The sequence below is a fragment of the Heliangelus exortis genome, chromosome Z (genome assembly GCF_036169615.1).
Source record: "Heliangelus exortis chromosome Z, bHelExo1.hap1, whole genome shotgun sequence".
Taxonomy (NCBI): Eukaryota; Metazoa; Chordata; class Aves; order Apodiformes; family Trochilidae; genus Heliangelus; species Heliangelus exortis.
Window position 1 is genome coordinate 59712532 of NC_092454.1, and position 25591 is coordinate 59738122.

The window sequence follows — 25591 nt, forward strand, 5'->3', positions numbered from 1 at the left end:
ATTCCCCAACTCTGAACTTAAACTGCAGTCTGACAGCTTTTTGTCAGACAATCCACCACCAACCTCTAACCTGGGAGGAAGTCCCCACAGCCCTGTGTGCAATAGACTGGACCCAGCACTATCCCATCCAAAACTCACACTATTAATATGGGTGGGATCCTGCTAGGTAAGGAGTCTCCTGGCAGAAGAGCTGCTGTACCTTATTCTTGGTCTGAAGACAGCATGTCCTAGGAAATACTCACTTGCTAGAAATCCATATGTACATATCTGTTTTACAACCTTTTACATATATTCCAGCAAAAGCCCAGCAGGTTTCTTCAGAGCTTGTGTGCAAATGCCACACAATTAAGCTCTGACCAATGAAGCCAAGAAACTATACTTTCAGCAATGTGGGAGATATTTGTTGCTCTTCAAATCTTAATAAATATGCCAATGGTGTCAAATAAAATACTTAACTATTCCCTCCACCCTGCAAGTTCCATATTAGAAAATGAATACACAAAAAAATTATTGAAAACGTATTTTAAAAAGAAGAAGGAAACTGGCAGACAGCCTCTTCCTTCCATATGCTCTGCAAAGACTTCAAAGCTGTCAATGGAATCATCAGACCAGAGCCACACATTTCCAGCTGAGCGATCCACTTAGATTTGCAGGGTATTTTCCACTGGCTTCAGAGGAACACAAATGTATCCTATCCTGGGAAATCCAGATAGTGCTAAGAAACTTAAGACATGCGAAGAGATGCACCTGCAGAGGACTACCATGGATACTTCAACAGCATTTTTGCCTGGAGGAATAAAATACCCCTTAAAAAGAAAAAAAAAAAACAAACCACCAAAACCCAACCCAAAACAAACCTTGTCCTGTGTTTCACTGTAGTAACATGCAGATTTACCATGCAGCCTCAGCATGTATGAAGCTGGCAGGATCACTCCAAGTCCCTCAGCTGATCCCTCTAGAACCACTTTGCTGAAAGATTCTGGAGAGAGCTGAGAGCTGTGCAGCAGAGACAGATGGTGCTGAGAGTTGTGCAGGCAGCTCACCACAAGCTTTGTGGTGAACAGCATCAAGCTGTGCAGCAATGGGAGCTACAAAATAGTGGCATTTAGGAGCAAATAGATCAGCTTGTCCCAGCAGCAGTCGCCAGTCCTGCTTAACTCTCACCACTTCTGGAACTACTGTGCCTTCTCTCAGGCATTACCACAGAGATGCTTGGATCCCACCATGCAGCATTTCACATGTTAAGTAAGTCCTTATCTGTATTCATCTGATGGAACTCACCCAGAAGCGTGGATGCAGAAGCTGTCATTGAGCTGACTTGCAAGAGGGAGGTTAAGGATGTCTCTTAGCTGCTTTTCCCCTCTCTGCAGCAGAGGGAACCTGGCTATCTCATCAATAGGTGGCTAAGGGATTGGTGCCACTGGAGGAACTTTGGGTTTTTTGACTATGGGCCAAATTTCAGCATACCAGGTGGGCTGCATCTATCTAACAGGGGAAAAAGGACTCTAGCCTATAAGTTGGTGGGGCTGATAAGGAGGGCTTTAAACTAGGTTTGAAGGAGGAAGGGGTTGAAACTGGGCTCTCCAGAAACGAGCCCAAGGGTGGAGAGCCCAAGTTAAGAGCCAAACCAGCAGCCCAGCTGAAGTGCATGTACACCAATGCACGCAGCATGGGCAACAAACAAGAGGAGCTGGAAGCCATTGTGCAGCAGGAAAGCTATGATGTAGTCGCTATCAGGGAAACGTGGTGGGATGACTCCCATGACTGGAGTGCTGCCATGGGTGGCTACAGGCTCTTCAGGAGGGACAGGAAGGGTAGGAGAGGTGGAGGGGTAGCTCTATATGTTAGAGAGTCTCTTGACTCTGTAGAAGTTGAAGTCAGTAATAATAAGGTGGAGTGCCTGTGGGTCAGAATCAGGGGGAAGGCCAACAAGGCTGATATCCTGGTGGGAGTCTGTTATAGACCACCCAATCAGGAGGATGAGGGGGATGAATTATTCTACAAGCATTTGGCAGATGTTTCAAAATCATCGTCCCTTGTTCTCGTGGGTGACTTTAACCTGCCGGACATCTGCTGGGAACTCCACACAGCAGAGAGGAGGCAGTCTAGGAGATTCCTAGAGTGTATAGAAGATAATTTCCTGCTCCAACTAGTAAATGAGCCCATCAGGGATGGAGCCCCGCTTGACCTTCTTTTCACAAACAGAGAGGGGCTGGTGGGAGATGGGGTGGTCGGTGGACGTCTGGGACTCAGCGATCATGAAATAATAGAGTTTTTAATACTCAGGGATACAAGGAGGGTCATCAATAAAACCTCTACGTTGGACTTCCAGAGGGCAGATTTTGGCCTTTTCAGAAGACTAGTCCAGAGTATACCCTGGGAAACAGCCCTTGAAAACAAAGGGGTCCAGGAGGGATGGATGTACTTCAAGGAGCAAGTTTTGAAAGCACAGGAGCAGGCTGTCCCAGTGCGCCAAAAGGCAAGCTGGCGGGGAAGACAACTGGTCTGGCTGAACTGGGAGACTTTGAAAGAAATTAGGGTTAAAAAGAGGGCCTACCAATTATGGAAAAAAGGGCTAACTACTAAGGAGGAATTTAGGAACATAGTTAGGTTGTGTAGAAAGAAAATTAGAGAGACAAAGGCACAACTTGAACTGAATCTCACCACCTCTGTGAAGGATAACAAAAAGTCCTTCTACAGATACATCAATGGCAAAAGGAGGGGCAAGGAAAACATCCATTCTTTACTGGACATGGGCGGGAGTACAGTTGTCAAAGATGAAGAAAAGGCTGAGGTATTTAACACCTTCTTTGCCTCAGTTTTCAACAGTAAGACAGGTTATCCTGAGGACAGCTGGCTTCTGGAGCTTGCAGAAGGTGACAAGAATCTAAACAGCCCCCCTGTAATCCAGAAGGAAACATTCAGTGACCTACTGAGCTGCTTGGATCCCCGCAAGTCTATGGGACCAGATGGGATCCACCCAAGGGTGATGAGAGAGCTGGCAGAAGAGCTCTCCAAGCCTCTCTCTATCATCTACCAACAGTCCTGGCTCACTGGGGACATCCCAGATGACTGGAAGTTGGCAAATGTCACACCAATCCACAAAAAGGGCTGGAAGGAGAACCCGGAAAACTACAGGCCCGTCAGCCTGACCTCAGTGCCTGGCAGGGTTATGGAACAAATCATCCCCAGTGTAATCACACAGCACCTGCAGGATGGGCAAGGGATCAGACCCAGCCAGCACGGGTTTAGAAAGGGCAGGTCCTGTCTGACCAACCTGATCTCCTTTTATGATCAGGTGACCCGCCTGGTGGATGAGGGGAAGGCTGTGGATGTGGTCTATCTGGACTTCAGCAAGGCCTTTGACACCGTCTCCCACAGCATTCTCCTGAAAAAGCTGTCAGCCTGCAGCTTGGACAGGAGCACCCTGTGCTGGGTTAGGAACTGGCTGGAGGGCCGGGCCCAGAGAGTGGTGCTGAACAGGGCTGCATCCAGTTGGTGGCCGGTCACTAGTGGTGTCCCCCAGGGATCAGTGTTGGGCCCAGTTCTATTTAATATCTTTATTGATGATTTAGATAAGGGGATTGAGTCCATCATCAGCAAATTCACAGATGTCACTAAGCTGGGGGGATCAGCTGGAGGGCAGGAGGGCTCTGCAGAGGGACCTGGACAGACTGGAGAGTTGGGCTGATTCCAATGGGATGAGGTTCAACAAGGCCAAGTGCCGGGTCCTGCACTTTGGCCACAACAACCCCATGGGGAGCTCCAGGCTGGGCACAGAGTGGCTGAGAGCAGCCAGGCAGAGAGGGACCTGGGAGTCTGGATTGAAAGGAAGCTGAACATGAGCCAGCAGTGTGCCCAGGTAGCCAAGAAAGCCAATAGCGTCCTGGCCTGGATCAGGAACAGCGTGGCCAGCAGGTCCAGGGAAGGGATTCTGCCCCTGTACTCAGCACTGGTGAGGCCACACCTCAAGTCCTGTGTCCAATTCTAGGAAGGATATCGAGGTCCTGGAGCAGGTCCAAAGGAGGGCAACTAGGCTGGTGAAGGGACTCGAGCACAGATCCTATGAGGAGAGGCTGAGGGAGCTGGGGGTGTTCAGCCTGGAGAAGAGGAGGCTCAGGGGAGACCTCATCACTCTCTACAACTCCCTGAAAGGAGGTTGGAGCCAGGTGGGGGTTGGTCTCTTTTCCCAGGCAACCCTCAGCAAGACAAGAGGGCACAAGAGGTCTCAAGTTGTGCCGGGGGAGGTTTAGGTTGGACATTAGAAAGAATTTCTTTACTGAGAGGGTGATCAGACATTGGAATGGCTGCTCTGGGAAGTGGTGGATTCTCCGTCCCTGGAGATATTTAAAAAGAAACTGGATATGGCACTCAGTGCCATGGTCTGGTAACGGTACTGGATCAAGGGTTGGACTTGATGATCTCTGAGGTCCCTTCCAACCCAACCAATTCTATGATTCTATGATTCTATGATTCTATGATTTACAGGCCTCCTTTACAGTGTACATCTCAGACACTTCTCCTCCCTAACCCTAGTGCAGCAAGGACCAGAAGAGGCTCCATAGTTCCCCTCTGCCTTTGAGGTAGAAATTCCAGCTGCCAGGAGTTCTCAGAATTGTACCTTGTAGCCAGCTCTACTATGTTGCAGACAGCTAGCTAGGTTTCATCATTTACCTCTGCAGCATTAAGCCCCTCCAACATAACAGGTAAGGTATATTTGTGCAGTACTTTAAAAATTACAATGGAAGCACAAGAGGTTATTTATCAACGCAGGAGTTCCAGAAGTTTACAATGTAAAATATAGTTGTTGCCATTCTGTACTGATCAGTGATAAAGAAACAGCCTTCCAAATACATTAGCACGTTCCAGACATGCTGCTAGGCTGAATTATAAAATTACATTCTTTTTAGACCAACAGATCGAGAAAAGACAGTAATATGCAGTAATATGCAAGTAACATGCAAGCTGGGACACTCCCATCAGTGCTTCAGACCAGGACTGAACATAGAGCTTGTAGGTTTTTTTAAAAAATATTCCAGACCTCAAAAGCACAGAGGTTAACTGGCCAGCAAAGCTTGGGAAGCAAGATGCCAGGGGACCATTGGTACTACTCAGACTGAAGCATTCTAACCCTGGGAATTCTTCAGTTTCACTCCAATCCATTTACACAGATGCACTGTTAAATACCATCCCAGAAAGATCCCCAAAGGAGACAGTAATAAGGTTCAAAGTTTTGCTTCACGAAAGGAACATTCGTAAAGACAGTTTCTGAACTGCTCATTTCAGGGCAGAATTACTGCAAGAAGAAATGCTTGCCATGGCTTTAATGGAACCAATGCCCATGTTGCTAGTAAAGCCAACAATGAGGCTCTGCTGATCTCATAGCATTGAGGAAGAAAGCTTCAATCTATATGAAAATAACATGGCCTTAACTGCAATGCAATTGCAGAATCCTGAGTGAACTGTTATCTTGCTTTTAAAAGCAGCTGTCAGCAAAAAATGCCAACAAGCCAGTGTTATTGATTTCCTAGTGACTAATTACTATTTAGTACCAAGAATGACAGTAAGTTTCAAAGACATTCTCAAGTAAAGACACATCTTCTACACTATTAATAAAACCCTTCTGTACATTCTACAGCATCAAGCACACAAAGCAGCACACTGAGGAGTATTTTGAGTTCATGGGCTATGAATCCCTCCAAATTCAAATAAATTTCCCTGCTAATAGAAGCTGGAAACTCTATAAATATTTCAACTTTTGAGAAAATCAGCCCATGTTTACAAGTTGCAAATATTCCCCAAATCTTGAGTTATTTAACTTGGATATTGCAATGTCATTATAGCTGCTGCTGACATGACAGTTAAGCACACGTGAGCATCACTTCCAGTGCCATAATGCTGTGGTTTTTTACAGTCTCTGTGCTCCCCTCTCTGGGTGTCTCAGTTTCAACATGTTTCAAGCTGTTGATTTTGCCAGTGCAAGCAGAGCTGAGCATTGGATATTTCATGTGCTGACAAGTTGAGGGAAACAGCAGCTCCTGAGGAGACAGTGCACTGGAATGAGAATGACTTTTGCTGTTCATCCAATACACCACACACAACAGTGTGGGCAGACAGTGTCTACCTGTGGACCTCTGCTCCAGGGTCCTGATGCTGTTTTACAGGCAGTTTTGCACAGGAGTCATGTCAGTGACTTAGGCTACTGCCCCTTGCTTCTCACTGGTATAAAGCAAGAGGTGCAGGCAGATGGCATTTACTTTGAAAATACTCCCCACTATAATCAGGTCATGTACCCACACCAATTGATAGATCTGCTGTTTTCACACACTAGCACTAAATATTAAAGCAAATGCATGACCAGTAGCAAGGTCAGACAGATCCATCTCCATGCAGGAGTAAAATAACGGAATTGATATTATGTTCTTTCAATGTATTTTGAAATGTGAGCAGCTGTGTCCCTTTGCATATACTATGCACCAAAATCCCCATGGTTGAGGCCACGCTACAAGACTGTACCCAAGGAGAGGAATCCTGTAGTGCTGGTGGTGGGTTGGGCACTCTGGCAATTTGCAATCAAGTAATGGATAGTTTTCAGGACATATTCTAGGCTTAAAGGCAGCATATGAACAAGACACTCAAAGCCAACTCATTTTCATTATTTCCAAACCTAACTGAGTAACAGACAGTGATCTGGTTATAGAAGCCCTTCTCATTAGCATGTGTCAGACTAACTACTGAAACAGTTTAATCTTTTCCTGTGTTCAGTGTCCTTTGTGAGACATGCTCAATGGGTACCCTTTGCCGTTGCCTTGTACATTCACATTCCTCCTTCACTGACTCTCCTGAAGCCCCTGAAGTCACTTGGAGCTCTTTCTCTTGGCAAACAGGACAGCAAGCTGTAAGACCTTTGTTGCAACAATTTGGACATGTCAGGACAAGCTGCCGGCAGTGCTGGCTGGAACAAAGTTTATACTGGTCCCACAGTGTCCCACAGTATCTGCATGCTGGAGGGTGGAGGAAAAGAAGAAGTTAACAACCACACAGCCCCATCTGTCCCCATTGCAGAGGGGTCTCTGTGGCATCAGGGGGCTGCAATCTCTCATGGCTATCTATTGTCTTCCAGGTTTTTAATTCTTGCTTTAGCTTGATCTTCTAGAACCTAGCAGATTTTTAAACTTCTAATTTTGATGTTAAAAAACTTAGGAGAGCTGTGTCTGAGGAAAACATGCTCACCAGTGCTTCCTCTAGTTCCAACTAGACAGATTTAAAGATTCTTGCTACCAAGAGAAGAAGATATGCAGGTGGCAATTAAACCAGTATGCAGGAATATTGCCTGCTGGGAAATAGGGTGCCATGGGACTTCCTTCAACCTAAAGGCAATGGTTTGTGCAGAGAGGGTGTCATTTGCAGTCCTGGTAGAGTCCTCTCACAACCTCAGGCAGGTTTTAACCCTTAAACTAAAAGCTAAAGCTCAGTTTAGCTGTTCCATCAAGAAGGTGCCTACCCCAACACCTCCCCTAGGAACCTCAGTACAGATGGCTGTGATGCACCCAGAGTGTATTCTGTTTCTACACCAAGCCTTCAAGATATAAATGACAACTGCAGAGGAGGAATGGGAGGTTACACTCAAAAAGTTACCCACTCAGAGGAAAACCAACGCTGCTTCCTAAAAAAGGCTATAGCCAAATTCTATCTCTTCATACCTTGCAACTAAAAAGAAAAATGGTATTTCATTTGCAGTATCTCAAGTCTGACCTCAGACAACATTCTTAACTTCAGCTGGAGGTCACTGAAATTGTACAGACTACAGAAACTTCTTAAGCATGAAAATAACACAGTGCTGTAGAGCTTTGTGCTACTACTCTCCTAGTGCCTGGCAGTTTGTGCTGATGTACTCTGAGATTACTGGAGCAGAGAACAGCTGGACAACAGGAGAACTTGTTTAAACTTTGGTCACTTGTCCTACCATAGTCTGATCAGCACTGTGGGCAACAAGTAGGTAACAACAGTAGTGCTTGACATACACCTCCACAGCTGCAGATGGCTCATAACAGCAGCTATGCAGGGGATGCTTCCTTTTACTGCTCCAGTTTAGGGAACTCTGTTTAGTGACCTCCTTTTCTCTCAGTTCTCTTTTATGTGTTTTATCTGTTAAAGCCATAGAGTTGATAATCGTCATGAAAAATGAGGCCACTAAAAGATCAAAGCCAGTATGAGGAAGAACTGCACAGACCAGTTTGGCTGCCCCTGACCTGCACAACTGCATGGAAATGATTGCAATAGCTTCCCATCTTTCTGCACTTACATTATCTGGTCCTACCTGAGATGACATCTTCATTGGAACAAATGGCGTAACGATCATCAAATACAAACAGCTTCCCCCTGTAGAATCCATCTGGAAAATCTTCCAGGTACTTGTGAATTCCACCTTTTAGCTGGTAAACCTCTCTGCACACTGCCTGTTGAAAGGAGGTTAGCAGAAAAGCTGAAGGAGACAGCGGCAGCGCTGGTATACCGGAGTTCCTAAAGCAAATGTAAATGCCACGGGCCGGTGACAAGCAGAAAGTTCTCAGTGACCACTAGATGGCACCGCCTGCACTCACAACTCGAGGCAGTGCCACCGCGAAGGGTTCGTGAGCGGCTCCACGATGCTGCCTTTGTTGACCTGAACTGAAGTCTGCATTCAAAGTTGTAGTTAAAAAAAAAAAAAAAAGGCTGGTCACCTCCTCAGCTGAGATAGATTCGCAGCATCACAGATCAAATGCTTCTGAACCTCTGTTAGCCACTGCTGTTCTGTTTTTATGTAGTGAGGTGCTGGCAAGAGTAGAATTTCTCAGGGTTCACACTGGTGCAGCGGGAAAAAAAAAAAATTGAGGCTTAAATTTCTGGAGAACATACATTTGTGCTGTTCCCTTGCAGCCTGAGGGAAGGATCCAGGAGAGCAGTGGGATGGAAAGCACAATAAAAACAGTGCAGTGTGCCTGAATTCCACAACACTGGGAAAGCACTGACTGTCTGATTTCCACTGCTCTGAGATGCTCAAGCTATGCAGATGCACAACCTAGACAGAGCTTGTGCAAGCACTGCAGAATGCTCTCAAGCCCTCATGAAACACTGCTACAATGGGCAGGGGAGATTTACAAATACCTCTTCTCAGCAAACGAATTATTATTTTCACAGAGTAATCACTACTGTGGCACTGGTCCATGCAGATCTTCCTGAGCTGCATTAAACTTTCCACGTTGTTGAGACAGCACGAGGCAAATGTGTGTCAGACACTTTACGTCCCCACCTCCTCACTGAGCAGTTTGTGCTCAGTAAGAGTTTACCAGCATACGAAAAAACAGCTGCTCTGAAAGCAGTCCCAAAACCCCAACACTTCTGCCCTCAGACATCTCACCTTGCTACGAAGGTAAGCGGAGCCTCTTTCGCAACGAATCCCTCCTGTGCAGTACATCAGGACACGCTTATCTTTAAAAAGCTCCAGGTTTTCATCTACATAGCTGGGAAAATAGCTGAACTTCCTGATATCTGGCGCTAGACAGCCTTGGAAATGTCCCTGAAATAACCACAGGTTACAAGCGACTGGTTACAAGCAGTCATACATGGTAAGCTCTGTGCCTAAAACTAGAGGAAGTAACAAACCTTTGGGCCACAACACTCAGCTCACTGCAGCCTCAGCTGCGTTTATGCATCAAAATACCTGTTAAAAATCAATAAGAGGATTCTGGACACAGCATATCTCCTCATCCAAATAGAGGGGGCTAAGGAGAACAGAACTGTCAAGAGAAAGGACAAGCCCCAAGAGTGCAGGAAGGCTAGTGGGTATCACAGCAGGATGCCCCATTCTTTTGACACACAGGACAGTGCAAAAATGCTGGAAAACAGCCTTACTAGTTATGCTCCTTTTACTTCAAACTATATGGTATTTACTGCTAATGTTGTATGGACAACTTTGTCTTCTTCATGCCCCAAGTTGTATATACATTTAGCAGGGAAGGCTCCATGCTGAGTAGCTAAGCTGGTCCTCTGCTGCTTCTGGCTAATATTCATTACTAAACTGAACTCTGTATGTATTACAGTCAATCTGGAATATGGAATATCTTCTTCCAGTAAAGTTACACCCTCACAATGTGAAATGCTTCCCCACAGTACCTGAAGCACATTGCAAAAAGCAGGCAAACAACACTTACTATTTTACTTTCATAGAAGTTCCTACAGTCCAGCAAGATGGTGTCACCTTGTCCTTGACTGGCCTGAGACAAATACTGTTCTACTTCTCTATGAAACTCCTGAGGGGATAAATGGATTCCTTTAAAAAACAAAGCAAAACAAAAGAGAAAGTTTAAGATAAAGAAGTGAGAAACAGAATTACAAAACAATGTAAGGTATGATCTCACTGATCCAGATTATCCTCAGATTTCCAAACAAAAATTTTCTGTGATGGTTCAGACTTTTCATCCCAACTCAAGCAGAGGAGTTAATCCATGTTTGGCTTCTTATTGGCAAAACAGAGCATTGTTTGACATGACTGAACAGGCGACTGTCTCTATGATCTCTGTTATGTCCTCCTGGTAACTCTTGCATTTGTGAAAGAGAGTGAAAAATATTTCCCTTCCCTTCACTCATCTTTCAGTACATTAGGAGGTGCAGAAGCATACAGAAATGCTTTTTTTTTTTTTTTTAATGAAACTCTGTTGATGAAAATGGAAAATTTCTATACACCTGTATTACTCTCACTACAATTTCAATTTGCATAAAGTTTCTCAGCTTTCAGGTTGCTCAAGACTTGTGACTCCCAACCAACTGAAAAACAAAAGTCCAGCCCCTCCCCCCAGTTTTTTCAATAATAACCCTACAAGCAATCTGCCAGGATAATGGGAACCATCTCCAGAAAATGCTGTAAAAGAGGAGGAAACAGGAAGGAAATATTCAGACATTCATCCCACAAAGTGCCTAAAAATAGGGAAAAAAACCCCAAACCAAAATGGTGAAAAGATGCTGTATAAGTTTATCACCAGCAAAACCTCTTGGTGGAAATACAAGACCAAAGCTGCTGTTAATTGCAATTGCAGTGCTCCTGCCTACCACCTACGTAAGTATCCTCATAGTAGATGCACAGTCAGTAGCATTTTTTCAGTCATAGCATCTTTAATGGACCTATGGGCAGCAGAAAAGAGAGCCTGGGTTAGGGGAGTGGCATGGATCTGATGCAGACCTTGGCTCTGCTTTAGTATAAAAGGCAGGAGTGTGGCTTAACTTCAACACAAATAAAGCCATGTCAGCAGCATTTAGCATAGGAACATGTATATACTTGACTGCAAGCTTCAGCAGGATTCCAACACTTTCTTGGGAAAAAATAAAACCTCCCAACATCCACAGCACCAGAATACACTGGATCCGCAAGAGGACTCCATGGGAAGGCCTTTCTATACAGCTTATTTCTCACTGCAAGCAAATCACAACAGGAGAACACTAGAGCTCTTTATATGTTATAATTTCAGAGCAGTCTGAAGTGTGTACAGAACATTTCAGACAAATATGATTATGTCTTTCCTACTCGTCATACATTCACCTTACATCTGCCCTAAGCAGGTGTCCAATGACTTACTCCCTGACTGAAGAAGAAGAAAAAAAAAAATCCCTGAACCAGAAAATTCCCTGCACCAGTAACTTTTGACTTCCAGCAAGAAATACGTTTCGGTATCTACTTCTGTGTCCTGACCACTATGTTGATGAAATGCTTTTGATAAAGGTACTTCATTCTTCACTTACTTCTCACCTGGGTGAGAAGTTTTACTTTTCCTCAAATCAACTTACCAGTTTCTTTATATGACACTATCTTTGGATCAATGCCCATAGGTACAATTTCTTTGAATACTCCAACTCGAAGGTCTGGGAAACAGTGAGCTCCTCCTGCACTGCTCTAAGAAATTAAACACAAAAACAATCCACCAAAATTTGCCAGGTGTCAATATTAAAATGACCCACTATTTCATTTCTACCACTCACTAGAATATGAAAGCGTCTCAGTGGCTGAAGGAAAGAAATGCCTCCCCTGCCTGAGATCCACACTCTAAATCCTGAGGTTTAGCTAGCAGAGCCCTCCCACCACGTGGCATGCAGGGCTCTAAGGCCCAGTGACCAATCTACAGGTGAGACAGGAACCATCTGGCATGAGAGATGGAGTCATACAGGAGTAGGAAGAACAGATCTTGATCAGAAACAATGTCACCAGCACCTCTCATGAGAAAGTCAAGTCTCTTACTGGCTGAGGATGCTGATCCTGACAGGAAAAGTAAATAACCTCCCACAGTAATGGATCAGGTTGACACACCTGGGCCCTGCTGTTCTCTTCAGTGCTCCTAACAGCTGACAAAGCACAGCCAGGCACATGCCATGGGAACTACCATGGAACACAGGCATGAAAGAGACATAGGGCAGGGCAGCCAGATGAAGATTTGTTAGCAGTGGAGTCTGATACCCCTTCTCCCTCAAACTCAAGTGCAGGATTTCCTCTCTGGAAGCCTCGGCAAGCACCTTTTGGTGGGCACCCCCACTGCAGGCAACAGGGAGAGAATTTCTGCAGGGCTGAGCCACAAGCATGACTTGGGTACAATCAAGCAGATAAACTCTCAACCAGAAGTGCAGTGCTGTGCAACACTGTCTCAGATATCACAGAAATCAGTCTGCAGAGACTAAGTGACCAGTGAATATTTACATAGCTCCAAGTTCTATTTTCACTCCTCTATGCCCATGTCTTGGCATGGTGACATGAAACCCCCACTTAAGTGGGTATACAGCGTGTGAAGGGACATGACACAGAAATTACCCTCATGGACATGAATCCTCATGCTCAGAGAGATCATGCAGGGCTGGAAGTTTTGCCAAGGTCAAAGGAAAAATTTCCCCCTGTTCTGCTTTTGCATCTACACATGCCTATAGCTAACAGGTCACATTTACTCTTCAGCCAAGCATGACAGTCAGTTAAAAAGCTAAGAATGAATCAGCGCCACGGCTCTCTGTGGGACTTGAGTTTCAGAATTTTCACTGACTCCTTTGACCTAGTTACTTATGGGGAAAAAAACAGTACATCCTGCAAATAAAATGGTATGGAAAAGAAAAATGCTATCAAAGCAGCAGCTTTCCTTCCTCACAGAGAAACCAGTACCTACAGTGCTGGAGCAGCAAAAGCCTACCAGAATGCCACATGATGGCAGCCACTGCTGCCCTGACCATCTGAAGAGAGCTGTCTGCACATATGCTCAAGCAGAAGATAGCACCTCACTCTCCCTCCAGTCAGGTACTAACTGGAATAGGGAGAAACCCCTTGAATCTGTGTTTTATCTAAAAGGCATACAATTCATGGAACTGGCAGTGCACCCATTTGGACACCAAAGCCTGCATGTACCAGTAGGCTTCTAGCTGAAGATCTCAAAGCAAGGTGTAGAGGGGAGTGTGGGAATACTTTGCTTGGGCAAGTGTACATTCTGATGCCTTGGATTTGGCAGTCAAGTTGGAGTAAATATGTACTGAAGACCCCACCCCTCATTTCTCACATGGGGGGGTGCTTTCTGACTGTACCCATAGCAGCCAAAGGTCATGGGAGCTGCTATCACTGCTCATAACAACTGCTATTGCTGGTGAAAACTGGCAGAGATATCTAAACAAAGTCAGGCTAGGAACCCTGGGCTTAGATGCGTGCTATGAGAGCAGAAGTGCTACAGCAGAAATATTAACTAGCAAGAAGCCATATGCTCATTTCTCAAAAATTAAATGTCCCGCATCTATGCAGAATTTTTTTCTTACCTTGAAATCCTCTCGACACAAGATATCTTTGAAGAGAGGCTGTGAAAGCATAGTTTCAATGTAGAGATTGGTAGCTATTTTGCTTCCACCAACTGTCCCATTAATCCCTTCTGAAGCAACTCGTACCTAAAAGGCAAGAGGAGAAGCTGGGGCTAAGGCTTAGTAACAGTACATCATGAAATCAGCAAAATACAACTGGGTAACAAAGGGCAGACACAGAAGTACATTCAGAAATGAGATAATGGGGGAAGGAATTAAAAACCAGTTATACTGAAGATGAACATAAAGAAGATGTTAAATAAAACAGTAACAAAACCCCAATAATAATTTTCAAGCTATTTCAAAAGAATTACACCAAGACAGATGGAAAAATTTGTGCAATAAACAGAAATGCTCTCAGGTTAACAGAGGAATCCTGCAGTGACCACTAAAATTCCCACCAGAAGTCTGTCTCAGGAAGAAGAATGAGATTGTGCCCAAAAACTCACACAGATAGAAGAAAGACATGAATATGCATAATATTGCAAGTAATATCCAATCTCAGTGAGTCATTTTATCTCCAGCACTGACAGATGAATAAAAACTCTGAAGTAGGGGGAGTGGAGGGGAGGGAAATAGGAGGCAAGGAAAAAAACAACTGGGTGAGAAGGTAAATGCTGCACCCAGTTTGGAGATGAAAAAAAAAAACCTGAGAAAAATACCAACCACCAGACATGATAGCTGAACAACAAAAGACGTGAACATTCCAGGACATTTCACTCCAGACCTATGCTTCTCTGTGTAAAACAGGAAAAGTGCCTATCACTGGCAAAGAAAAAGCTACTTAGGAAGACAAGTCAAAGATAAAGACACTCTTCTGCTCTGAGATGCCCTCTTGAAAAATCCTTCTCTCCACAGACAGCCTGGGAACCTCAGATTTATGAAGATGAAATTCACCTTTGCCTACAGCCCAAGAAGACAGCTGAATGAGCCTGCTTGGTATAATCTGCCAGGAACCAAAAGAACAGCTCTGTGCAGAATGAGCTCTGCTATCCTATGGGGTAAGGTTTCAGATGCTCTCACCTTTTTCTTACACTAGAATGGATCATACACAGCTGGGTGCAATCATTCTGACTGGAGACCATTGCACACCAAGGACTTATTCACACTTTACAGTTAACTGGAGAAAGCCCAGACCCATGCTGGATGGACTGCACCTCCAGCTTGGCCTTCAAGCTGTATTATGCTGCAGGTATTCTGCAGCTGCAGGACAAACTAGCCTGGTAATTCTAACAGAGATGCCTGCATGCAGCTCCCTGTAAATACCAGTGACTGTGCCACCAGCATGCCCTTGCATCTAGAAGTGTACCAAGAAGGTCTCATTTGAATATCCTTTCTGTTTGACAGTAGGAGCAATGAGAGGACTTGTTTTCCAGTAAAAAAACAATCTGTACCAGTTCAAATGATGGAACTGGGACAGCCCTTGCAAGCACAGGGGCTGCACAGACTGCCTCGTAGATCAAAGGCTCCATCAATGCTGCACAGCTCCAACCTCCCAGAATCCAAAGGGATTATCTGTATTATTTTCTTTGTAGCATTAGCCCGTTATTTGCTTTTAAAATGATACTTTATAGCAGAGTCTGAGCACTACTTTATAGCAGTCTGAGTGCCTGCCTGAAGGCGATCATAACAAATTAGCACCTTGTGGTACAATTTTGTTCTCCACAGTGCTTTCTGCACTAACTAAAGATGGTATTTTTTGTTAAGAATACAACCATTGCTTAACACCGTACCTTGCCAGTGAGATGCAGATGCTGGCACAGAGCCTTTTGCCAATCACAGAGTTTCACTGGATCCTTCACTTCACAGTAACAGTAATACAAAAGTACTTCTCCCTTTTTGCTGTTCGCAGCATGGAAAAGATGAACGAATAGTAGATTTAATAGTAGGGTTAAAAGAACAAAGATATACTATCAGCAGTAACCACTGAAAAAGCAGACAATTTTCTTCTGGCAGATATGGAATGAAAGAGCAACAAACTTTGGCACCATTAGCACTGATAGGTTTTATTTGTTTTAGAAAAATGTCAGCTGAAGAAAGCTCCCACATTGTTTGTTATTGAGACTGTTTACAAAATGAACTCATTAGTGCTGCTGTGATATCTCTGCCAGTGGCTTAGTGTGCTCTGCTCAAGTTTCTCTCAACACACAGGACAAAAGCACTGCTGTTTTATGTGCACACAAGTGTCCCATTAAATGCTTAGTTTGACAGACTTGCACACTGAAAATTCAACTACTTGAGCTATCTAAATTTAACAAGCCAGATTTTTCAATGAGTTTGTGGGTGCTCGCATTCTGAACAGCACAAGCCAAGCTCTCACATTTAGAAACATATTCATAAATCCACTTTTTAATAACAAGCCCTTAAGATACTCAAACGAGCAGAGTAAGGGGACCCAAGCAGTGCACATCCTACTGTTCACCTCTCTGTTATGGTCCTTTCTCACTTACAGACCTAAGCTGTTGAGTACCATCCTGTACAGGCCTGCTTAGAAATATGGGATGACACATTGGACATTCAATCCTCACAAATTCCTACCTTTAACATAGAAAAAAAAAAAAAAACCCAACGAAAAAAACCAACTTCTTTGTCAGCACAGCAGTAGCCTGCATGTTTTGTATAAGTGAAAGGCATTCAAATAAATTGACTCCTGGAGGGTTCCTAAACCTGTGGATCTAAAGTGGTATCTCAGGAAGATCTCCAAAGCATCTGGAGATCTAAAGGGACATCACACACACCTCTTTCTACGTATGGAAGTGTCACCTGATTGAATTTGGTAAAAAGAACATAAAGCATAAACGGCATCCTACTCCTGGCCAGCCCGGTGCACCGAAGGATTTCCTTACCTTGTCAGGTCCTCATAGCTGAGCTGGCTCGTGTCTGGGAGGGTACCGGAGATCTCGGGAGTACCGCCAGCCTGCCCATCGTGGGGCTCACCGCCTTTGCTCCCCGGAGCCGCGGGGCTCTCTTCATCCGCTGCCTGCTTCGCAAGCTGCTCTTCCTGGAGCCCGGTGTCGGTCGTCCCGAGCTGCCGCCAGATGTCCCCGCCGTGCTGCAGGGCCACATGCCTGTGGATACCGGCCAGCTCCTGGAAGGATTGCCGGCAGCACCGCCACCGCACGCACCCCGCGCCGCCGGGGCCGGGGGCTGCGGCCGGAACCTCCTTGGCTTTGACGAAGAGGGAAAAGGCCTGAAAGGCACCGCAATCCGCCGCCCGTTACCAGCACTGCCGTCCGGGATCCCCGCACCCCCCACCCCGCAACCCTCACAGGCTGCCGGACCGGACCCGACCCGAGGGCCGCCGCGGCTTCGCGGAGAGCCCGGCCCGGGGAAAGGCCGCATCTTTCACCGCCACCGGAGGACGGAGGCTGCTCCCTCCCACCACCCACCTTCCTCTGGGCCGAAACGCGCCGCTTCCTGACGGACACCGTCTCGGCCGCGGCACTGCCCTGCGGCGACCCCGGGGCGGTCGGGGAGACCTCACCCGGCGCCATCTCCGCCCGAGGCGGCGGGGAGGGGGCGGGGCCCGGCGGGGGAGGGGCGGGCCCCGTCGTGGGGGAGGGGCGGGCCCCGGAGAGGAGGAGGGGCTCGGTGAGGGGGCGGGGTCTCGTTTCAGCGGACACGCCCCCTACCCGTTCGCGCCCGTCTCATCCCGCCCGGAAGTTCTGGGGGTCGGGGCGCTTCTAAGAGCGGCTCAGCCCCCCGTTCCCTCCCTCCCTCCCTCTCTCCCTCCCTCCCTGCCTGCCGGAAGCAGAGGCGTGTCGGCCCGGAAGCGGGGGGGGCAGGCGCGCGCTCGTCTCAGGCCCGCGTGAGGCGTCCCGCACCGTCGCTCCCCGCCTCTCGCCCTCCGCCATGTCGCGGCGGCGGCACAGCGACGACAGCGATGGTGAGCGCCCCGGCGGCCCTCCTGACCCACGTACCCAGCCCCCCCGCTCACGCACCCACCCCCCCCGTTCACGCAGCCACCCCCGCACCCCCCACACTCCGCGCCCCGGAGGTGTCGCGGTGCGGTGCGGGGTGGGCGCTGTGGGCGCCGCGGGAGGAGGGTTGGGGCGGGATGGCGGGGTTCTCCATCGGTGACGGTGTGTGTGTGTGCTCGGTGTGTTGGAACAGGGCAGCCCCACAAGAGGCGGAGAACGTCCGAGCCGTCGGAGATCGAGGAGAGGCTGGAGTCGCTGATCTGCAGGGTGGGAGAGAAGGTAGGCGGGGGCGGCTGCGGGACCTGAAGCGAGGTGGAAGCGGGGTAAAGAGATGAGGGGAAAAAACGCGGGTGCGCTGCAGAAGGAGCGGTGAAGGCGTTTTCGCTTCACGCTCTGTCGTTAATGACGACCGAGTGGCCTCACCGAGCTGTCCCCGGGGAGGCGTGAGGCCGGAGGTCCCGGGGCAGCGCGGGGTCTCTGTGCGGGGGGCGGGTGGTCGATCAGCTGCAGCAGTTCCGAGGGGTGCCCGCTCCCGCAGCCCCGTGCCGTGCTGCTAACGGAACTGAGTCCTGGCTCGGAAAAAGGCGGTAACAAAGAAGGATTCTCTCTCCCAACTTCCCTGTCTTCCCCATGAGGATCAGGGGCTGGCTCGTGTTGCCTGCTTGGTGATGGAATTATTTTTCAAATAAATGTTCTTTATTTTAGAGTAATTCATCTCTGGAGAGCAACTTGGAGGGACTAGCTGGTGTTTTGGAAGCTGATCTGCCAAACTACAAAAGCAAGATACTAAGAATACTCTGTACTGTGTACGTATGCGGGAAGCCTGGGAGCTGCTTTCTTCTCTGTGCATGAGTTAAGGGGTTTAAGGTTGTTTAAATGCCCAAAAGAGAGAGCATTGATACAGCGTAGGCTTTGTTTTGCAAACAAAGTGTTACACACTAAAGAATCAGGAATAAGCTTATTGTGTACTAGGTATAATTCAAGGAAAATACCCCTTTATTACTTTGACTTGAAATGTATATAAAGGCTCAAAACAGAGTTTGCCTCTTGACCTGGTCACGGGGCTATGTCTGGGAGGGGGAGGTTGGGTAGGGGGTGCAGGGGTAGGTGGGAGAAGGTGAGGATGAAGAGTGTTCCAGCCCTGTGTCATGCTGTGGTTTTTTAGACACTTTGTCTCTGTTTTGTAGCAATATCGCTAATTTAAGGCAAGGAGTATATATTCCCTATATCAGTAAGAGGCTTCTGAAAGTAGAGGGTTAGCTTACATGCATACCAAAATGACTGAGGAAAATTAATTCCTTACAGCAGGGCCTGACCTTCCTTGTGCTGTACTTGAAATCAGTATTTTGACTTGAGAAAATTTGCATCAAAATTAGTAGCATAAAATGGGTACCCTTCTTGTGTGATCTTGCTGATGCTATATAATAAAAATTACTTCTAAATTACAGACTTTAAACAATTTCTTATATCCTGGTGTAAAATCTGCCAGTATGTCTGTCCATATGGAATATTCAACAGTTAGATACAAATAAAAAGCAAACATACTTGAAAGTGGTGTCTGCCCTTCTAAATGACTGTTGTTTAATAAAAAGGATTGTCAAATATTAGCTGTATGATAGAATTGTCAGTTCATACTAGCACTCTTCTTGTTTCCTCCTAGCACTAGTTTAACTTGCAATAAGCAGACTCTAAGATGCTATGCAGTTGCCAGTTGTGATGGTATGTGATGAATAAACAACTAACACCATGTTTCTTTTTCTGTCAGTGCACGTCTATTACCAGAAAAACTTACTGTTTACACCACACTAGTTGGGTTGCTAAATGCCAGGAACTACAATTTTGGTGGGGAATTTGTAGAAGCCATGATTCGTCAGCTTAAAGAATGCCTGAAAGTCAACATGTATAATGAAGCTGTGCATTTAGTAAGTAATTTGTTTGTTTGTTTGTTTGTTCATGGTTTGCTTGTTCATCCTTTTTCTATCCTCCTTGTTTCACCTTTTTGTTCCAGAAGAGCAATCCAGACTTTCCATGTGTATTATTACAGTCTCCTCTGGTATCACTGTGCAAGTGCACTGCAGGTATACCAAGAGGAAATATGTTAGAGTAAGAAGTATTTCTCTGGGAATACAAATTGTATTACAGTTGCAAAATTGACTCCCAGCTGTGTATTTTCCCAGTGATAAGTTGATTTGCAGTAGTCAGAGTTGCTGTCTCTTGCCTCTTCTAGAGGCAAAGGTAAAACAGATGAGAGTCATGCACTGTTACTGTGTTCAATCTTCTTGTGGCTCCCATGAAAAAAAGCAACTGAAAAAAAAAAAATGAGCAGTCTAGTTCCAAAAAGCTGGTTTCAATGGCTGCTACCAGGCCTGTGTTTTCATTCTGCTGTTAAGGGACAAAGATCAAGCAAGCAGTTTTAAGTGCTGTCTGTCTTTGAAATCATTTGCTCGGCTCCTGGTGTTTATAGATTCTGTCTGCAAAGATGATGTTGGTACTTCAGTGGTGTCTGATTTACAAGCCCAATGCCAGGCTCCCAAGCTTATTTTGAAGGCAACTAGTGAAAATTAAGATTCTAGGATTTCAGTTCTGTTGTGTCAGAAGACTGCTGCTAAGCTGTCTGTCTTAAAGGACTTCTGCTGGTAAAGTCCTCGATAGAACTGTGGATGGGTTGTCCCTTGGCTTCAGCATCACCTTCTCTGGTCGTGCTTATACAGAGATGGTTTGTGTGAGAGCAATGACTAAGGCAGTGGCAGTTGAAGTCTTTCCCCAGCTTTGTCAAGGACTTTAAAAGACCATTCAGAGCAATGAATATCTGGAAAGTAAGAGTTTGGTGGTTTTTGTTCTTGTAGTTACTGAACTCTCCTTAGCTGAAACTGCTTTCCCAAGACTTCTTCCCAAAGATGTGCCTTCAGATCAAAATACCTATGTTGGTTTTTTTAGATTGGTTTTTGCGTATGTGCCCTTAAGAAAAAAACATGCTAGATTTGAAATGCTAGAATTTCAGCCTATGTTTTCTGTTAAGATTGTGATGATATTGGGAGAACCTCGGTAGCACTAAAGCCTTGATTAAGTCTGATGGCAAGATCCAATCAAAAGAGGGAAAGGTGAAAAAAATGGGGTCATCTCCCTTGGATATTTTCTACTTAAATATCCATTTCTGTCAGTCTGGATTTCTTTTTAGAGTGCACCCCAATCAGGGATATATTACTGCCATCAAGATGTTTTCCTTCCCAAGCAAATAAGGCCATCTGATACCCAGCACACCCACAGCATGTCCATTTCTGAAATCTGAAAATGACAGCAGTTTTTATGTAGGCTCTTTGTGTAACTATCTGTATTTATGAATAAATAATTACAGAAATTAATTGTGTATAATGTCAGACAGATTCTCCACTGCTGTTGCCACATTCAGCTTTTTAGAAGTTTTATGACTTCCACTTCTCTAATTTTAGTGATCTGATACTATTTAGAGTAGGTAGGAGCACAAGGTGTGTTTTTTTTCTGTAGTGTCATTTGGCAGTTATTTGAATACTTACTGGTGTTTCCCATCATTCCCTAGTTATAAACACAATCCCTGCCATGTTATTGCAGTGAAGCAGACTGCAGACATTATAATGAATTGTACCTTAGGCAGCACAGACGGTTCTTGTTTTCCAGGGTTGAAAGGTAGGTCTGTACAGTGTACTGTATTGCTGCCTTAATGGTGCTTAGTGAATGTTGTACTTGTACTGATGGTTTGGTTTTAGATGTTTAAGTGTAAACTTTGTGTGTTCTTGTGCAGGTCTGAAAAGTGCTTATTTAAAGCTATTTTTTTTTGGTCATTTTTAGGTTCGTTTTCTGTCAGATCTTGTGAATTGTCATGTAATAGCTGCACCTTCGATGGTAGCTATGTTTGAGAACTTTGTGAGTGTGACACAAGAGGAAGATGTACCCCAAGTAAGGAAAATATCTGTGCTGTTTTCACAGTTTTTCTGTACCATTGCTTCTGTAATTATGCTTAGAACAGGAAAGTTTTAGAGATGGAGGGATAAATGGAATGTGATCTGCAGTTCCCTTAGTATGAGTAAAAGGAGCCTGTGGCAATCAGAAAACGCATGCATCCATACAGTAAGAAAGAATGGGCCTTTACAGTGAAGTATGTGAAACAAAGTCATTTTACTTTACTTTGGCAAGTTTAAAGTTCCAGGCCTGTTCTGCTGTGGCAATAAAGCTGCAGGAGGGCTGTGGAATTGATACAATTTTTAAGTCAAGGTTCAAGTTAGAAGTGATGCATTCCAAAACAGGATTTTCTTTTTTTTTTAAGGGCTTGCAAATTCAGTCTTTAGCTGTTAGTGTTTACATCCTTCCAAAATAATAGTTCTGCTAATGTTTTAATTTTAAGTTAAAATGGAATGTGTGTACATAATCTTTTGGAACCTACTTGTATACTTAGATTTCAATAAATTTCTCCCCCATAGGTACGGTGTGACTGGTATATGTTTGCATTTTTGTCATCTTTGCCCTGGGTTGGGAAGGAGCTATATGAGAAAAAGGATGCTGAAATGGATCGTCTTCTGTCTCAGACAGAAAGCTATTTGAAGTAAGTGGTAACATGATTATCTCTTCAAGGATGGTATAATAGCTTTGACTGTTGCTTTCTTAGAAGTATTCTCAAGAAGTGTTCTCTTAGGTCTGAATCATTTGGGGAGGAGGGGAACACCCTGAGAAGAGAGAGATGGAGAGATTTCCTTGAATTTGAGAAGTTGTACTGGCTTCTCAAGTTGTAGTTTATGCTGAAGGTTTTAGTATGCTGTAGATTTCATCAGATGAAGAGATCAGATAGTAGAATACTTATGAGAAAAAAAGTTACTGCTCTAAATTAGTCTTCTGAAGGTCAGGTTTTCTTTCTCGTGTACACAGACGCCGCCAGAAGATCCATGTACCTATGCTACAGGTTTGGACTGCTGATAAACCACATCCACAAGAAGAGGTGAGTGGATTTTACATTGCATTCTTTCAAGAATTTTGAAGAACAGTGTTCTCTCAGCATGAAATTAAAAGGCATCTCTAAAAGTATTATTGCTTTGAATTGTCTTCTGTTTGTCATTAATTCTAACAAGTTCTACATGAGAAATTGTCTACTAAGTCTTGGGCCTAAGCATAAGGTTGTGTGGGGTGAGTAGAAGAATATTTTGTTTGCTGACAGGCTGCTGGGGAAATGTTATGAAGTGAGTAATAGCTGTAAATTATAGTGTTTGTTTTGAAATTGCAGGTACAGGGCTCTGTTAAAAAGACCTTTGGCAAAGCAGAATTTAATGCCTGACTTTTTCCTTAATGTTTTCCCTCTGCAAGAAAGAAACCTTTGTAGTGGCTTTGCTTTCTGAGCTCTAGGAAGTACTAAACAAGTATGTAGAAACTATTCAGCAGTTACCATGGCTTCTTTCACAATTAAGCCAAAATTTCTCGAGGGAAGAGAGGGTACCTTGCTAGTTTGGGGTGGAATTTGCCTTTTCAAATATGCTTGGGTTTTGGTTTGGGGTTTTTTTCCCCCAGTTTTGAGGGCAAACTTGGTTGGAAATTGAGATCTAAACTGATCTTCTGGGAAGTTTTGGAACATAGCCTCTGTCCTGGTTTTGGCTGGGATAAACAGATAGATAAACTAGATAGATAGTTTTTGACTCAGTATGGGATTTGGTATGAGAAGACTGATAACACACTGATGGTTTTACTTGTTGCTAAGAAATTGAGAATTTTTCAACTTCCCACACTTTGCTAGTGTGCAGGTGTACAAGAAGCTGTGAGGGAGCACAGCCAGAGCAATGAACCCAGTTTGCCAATGTCACATTCCATATCCTGATGTCTGCTCATATGTAGATGAGAATGAGCTGGGGAATTAGGATGTATCTCTTCCAGGATTGTGGTTTTGGGGTTTCTCTCCTCCAGGATCACTTGCCTGGGATGGGCTGAGCACTGGTCAATGGATGGTTGAGTTCCTTGCTCATCACTTGTTCATTGTATATTATTCATTTTATTATTATAATCCTCATCATAATCATTATTATTACAATTTTATTTGAATTATTAAATCATTTTCATCTCAACCCGTGAGTCTCTCTATCTTTCTGATTCTGTCCTCCATTCCCAGGGAAGTGAGGGGAGAGTGAGTGGCTGAGCAGTATGCAGCTGCCTGCTGGGTCAAACCATGCCACCCTTTTACATTTTGATCACTGTTCTGATTAAGTCACAGTCTTAAACATTTTCTTGTTAATTATAATTTGGAAAGACAGGATGATTATGATTGATTTTTCATCATGGTTTTTATGCCTGCCCAATATCTGAGTGTCCTTATTTAGCTCAACAGAGGGAGAGATAAGCAGAGTGCATTTGAGACCATGTATTACTAGAGAGTACTGCAAACATAGCTTTTCATTTCAGGTGCCAGGTGTTACCAGTTTCTTCTTGTTTTGTAGTGTGATGATTTCAGTAAATGCAAAGCACTTCCATGTAAATGCATTCCTTACATCAGTTATCACTTGAAAATTGAGTTCACTGAGGCCACAAGGCTCCAGAGTTCTTGGACTGCTTTTAGGAAGAGTAATTAAACAAAGCAAGACTATTACGAGTTGCAGCAGTGACTGTGCCATCTTAGGCAGAAAGCTGGGACTCACAATTGTGTTGAAAGCCATGCCAAAGGTGTTTAATATTTGACAATATTGTATTTGAGTATGCAGTAGCTTATAGTTTTATTGGTTTGGGAGCATCATGTCTGTCCTACAGGAAATGGAATGTCTTTCCACTGTTAGTATTGATGTTATGTCCTTTAATACCACCAATGAGCAGTAATGAAGTTCCCTGCTGTTGTTGGCATATTCAAAGAATAGCTGTGATGCTTGGCTCCTGGACTGCCTGTTGGTGTTTAAAAACCCACCAGCAATTAAATTTTGCAGACACAATGTTGTGTGGAATTCGGAGAAGTTCTGGTGTTTAGATTCTGAAGTTATTTCTTAGATTACTGAATCAGCAGTTGAAGAAACATTTTTTTCCTGAACAGAGTATAGAATTTAAGAAATACATTTCTCATAGTTCAAGGGACTTACCAGCGTGGTAACAACATTGAGCTCATCTGATGATGATTCTCACCTTTTTCCATCAGTATTTAGACTGCCTCTGGTCCCAGATTCAGAAGTTGAAGAAAGATCGTTGGCAAGAGCGACACATTCTGAGGCCCTACTTGGCTTTTGACAGCATTCTCTGTGAAGCACTGCAGCACAATCTGCCTCCCTTCACTCCTCCACCTCACACCGAAGATTCAGTGTACCCAATGCCAAGGGTTATTTTTAGGATGTTTGATTACACAGATGACCCTGAGGTATGCTATCACTATGAGGCATGGTGAGCAGATTTCCCAGATTTTGGGGGCTATATTGGTTAAAAAGGCATGTTCCATCTCCCAGGACAATGAGTAGTTAGACCAGCAGCAGTTCTGCTTCGGTACTTCTGCAGAAATTATTTGGGTGACCAAGCTACTGTATAAAGCAGATCTGTGAGGAGTAGAATATAGGTTGTGAGATGATGTGATGCTTTCATTTAGACTGTCAGTGTTGTGGCTTTCTTTCTTTTTTTTTTTTTTTTCCTCTGGGATGCCTGATGGCTCCACAGAGCAAAGGAAGAAACAAATGCTTCGTGAACTTATAACCGTGTTTTCTGATTCTGCTATGATTTCATTTTGTAATGAGTTTTGATATTAATTTTGTATTAAATACCAGTCTGAAGTCTGTGTAGAACTGTGTCACACTATCTTCTCGGTCCTGAATGATACAGAACAGCTGAGACTTCACTGCACTTAT

General features: G+C 44.7%; 2 protein-coding genes across 4 annotated transcripts in view; one reads left to right on the forward strand and one right to left on the reverse strand.

Moving 5' to 3' along the window:
- Positions 1-4684: 4684 nt before the first annotated feature.
- Positions 4685-17391, reverse strand: TSTD2 (thiosulfate sulfurtransferase like domain containing 2). 2 transcript variants are annotated; one of them, XM_071730505.1, is made up of 9 exons: positions 17238-17391; positions 16695-17038; positions 15582-15690; positions 13810-13935; positions 11821-11926; positions 10194-10312; positions 9401-9559; positions 8321-8459; positions 4685-7004 (listed from the first exon to the last, which is right to left on the reverse strand). In XM_071730505.1, exons 1-9 carry the CDS (start codon positions 17340-17342, stop codon positions 6745-6747), a joined length of 1467 nt encoding a protein of 488 aa, XP_071586606.1. In that variant the 5' UTR covers positions 17343-17391; the 3' UTR covers positions 4685-6744. The 2 variants fall into 2 exon arrangements, with proteins under 2 accessions (XP_071586606.1, XP_071586607.1); XM_071730506.1 differs by lacking the exon at positions 9401-9559.
- Positions 17392-17487: 96 nt separating this feature from the next.
- NCBP1 (nuclear cap binding protein subunit 1) overlaps positions 17488-25591 on the forward strand; it is a 34376-nt gene continuing 26272 nt past the window's right edge. The window contains exons 1-8 of one of the 2 annotated variants that reach the window (XM_071730504.1): positions 17488-17734; positions 17962-18047; positions 18474-18574; positions 19534-19690; positions 21594-21701; positions 22223-22344; positions 22665-22734; positions 24898-25113. In XM_071730504.1, the coding sequence (XP_071586605.1) occupies positions 17701-17734; positions 17962-18047; positions 18474-18574; positions 19534-19690; positions 21594-21701; positions 22223-22344; positions 22665-22734; positions 24898-25113 (894 nt within the window). In that variant the 5' untranslated portion in view covers positions 17488-17700. The remainder of the gene's footprint in view (positions 17735-17961; positions 18048-18473; positions 18575-19533; positions 19691-21593; positions 21702-22222; positions 22345-22664; positions 22735-24897; positions 25114-25591) is intronic. The other variant, XM_071730503.1, reaches the window with a different exon arrangement.

Coding starts and splice junctions, on each gene's coding strand:
- TSTD2 (XM_071730505.1), bottom strand. CDS start 17,342: ATGGCGCCGGGTGAGGTCTCCCCGACCGCCCCGGGGTCGCCGCAGGGC. Junction 13,936..15,581: donor ATCTGCATCTCACTGGCAAG/GTACGGTGTTAA, acceptor CTTGCCTTTTAG/GTACGAGTTGCTTCAGAAGG. Junction 7,005..8,320: donor CAATGAAGATGTCATCTCAG/GTAGGACCAGAT, acceptor TCCACCCTCCAG/CATGCAGATACTGTGGGACA.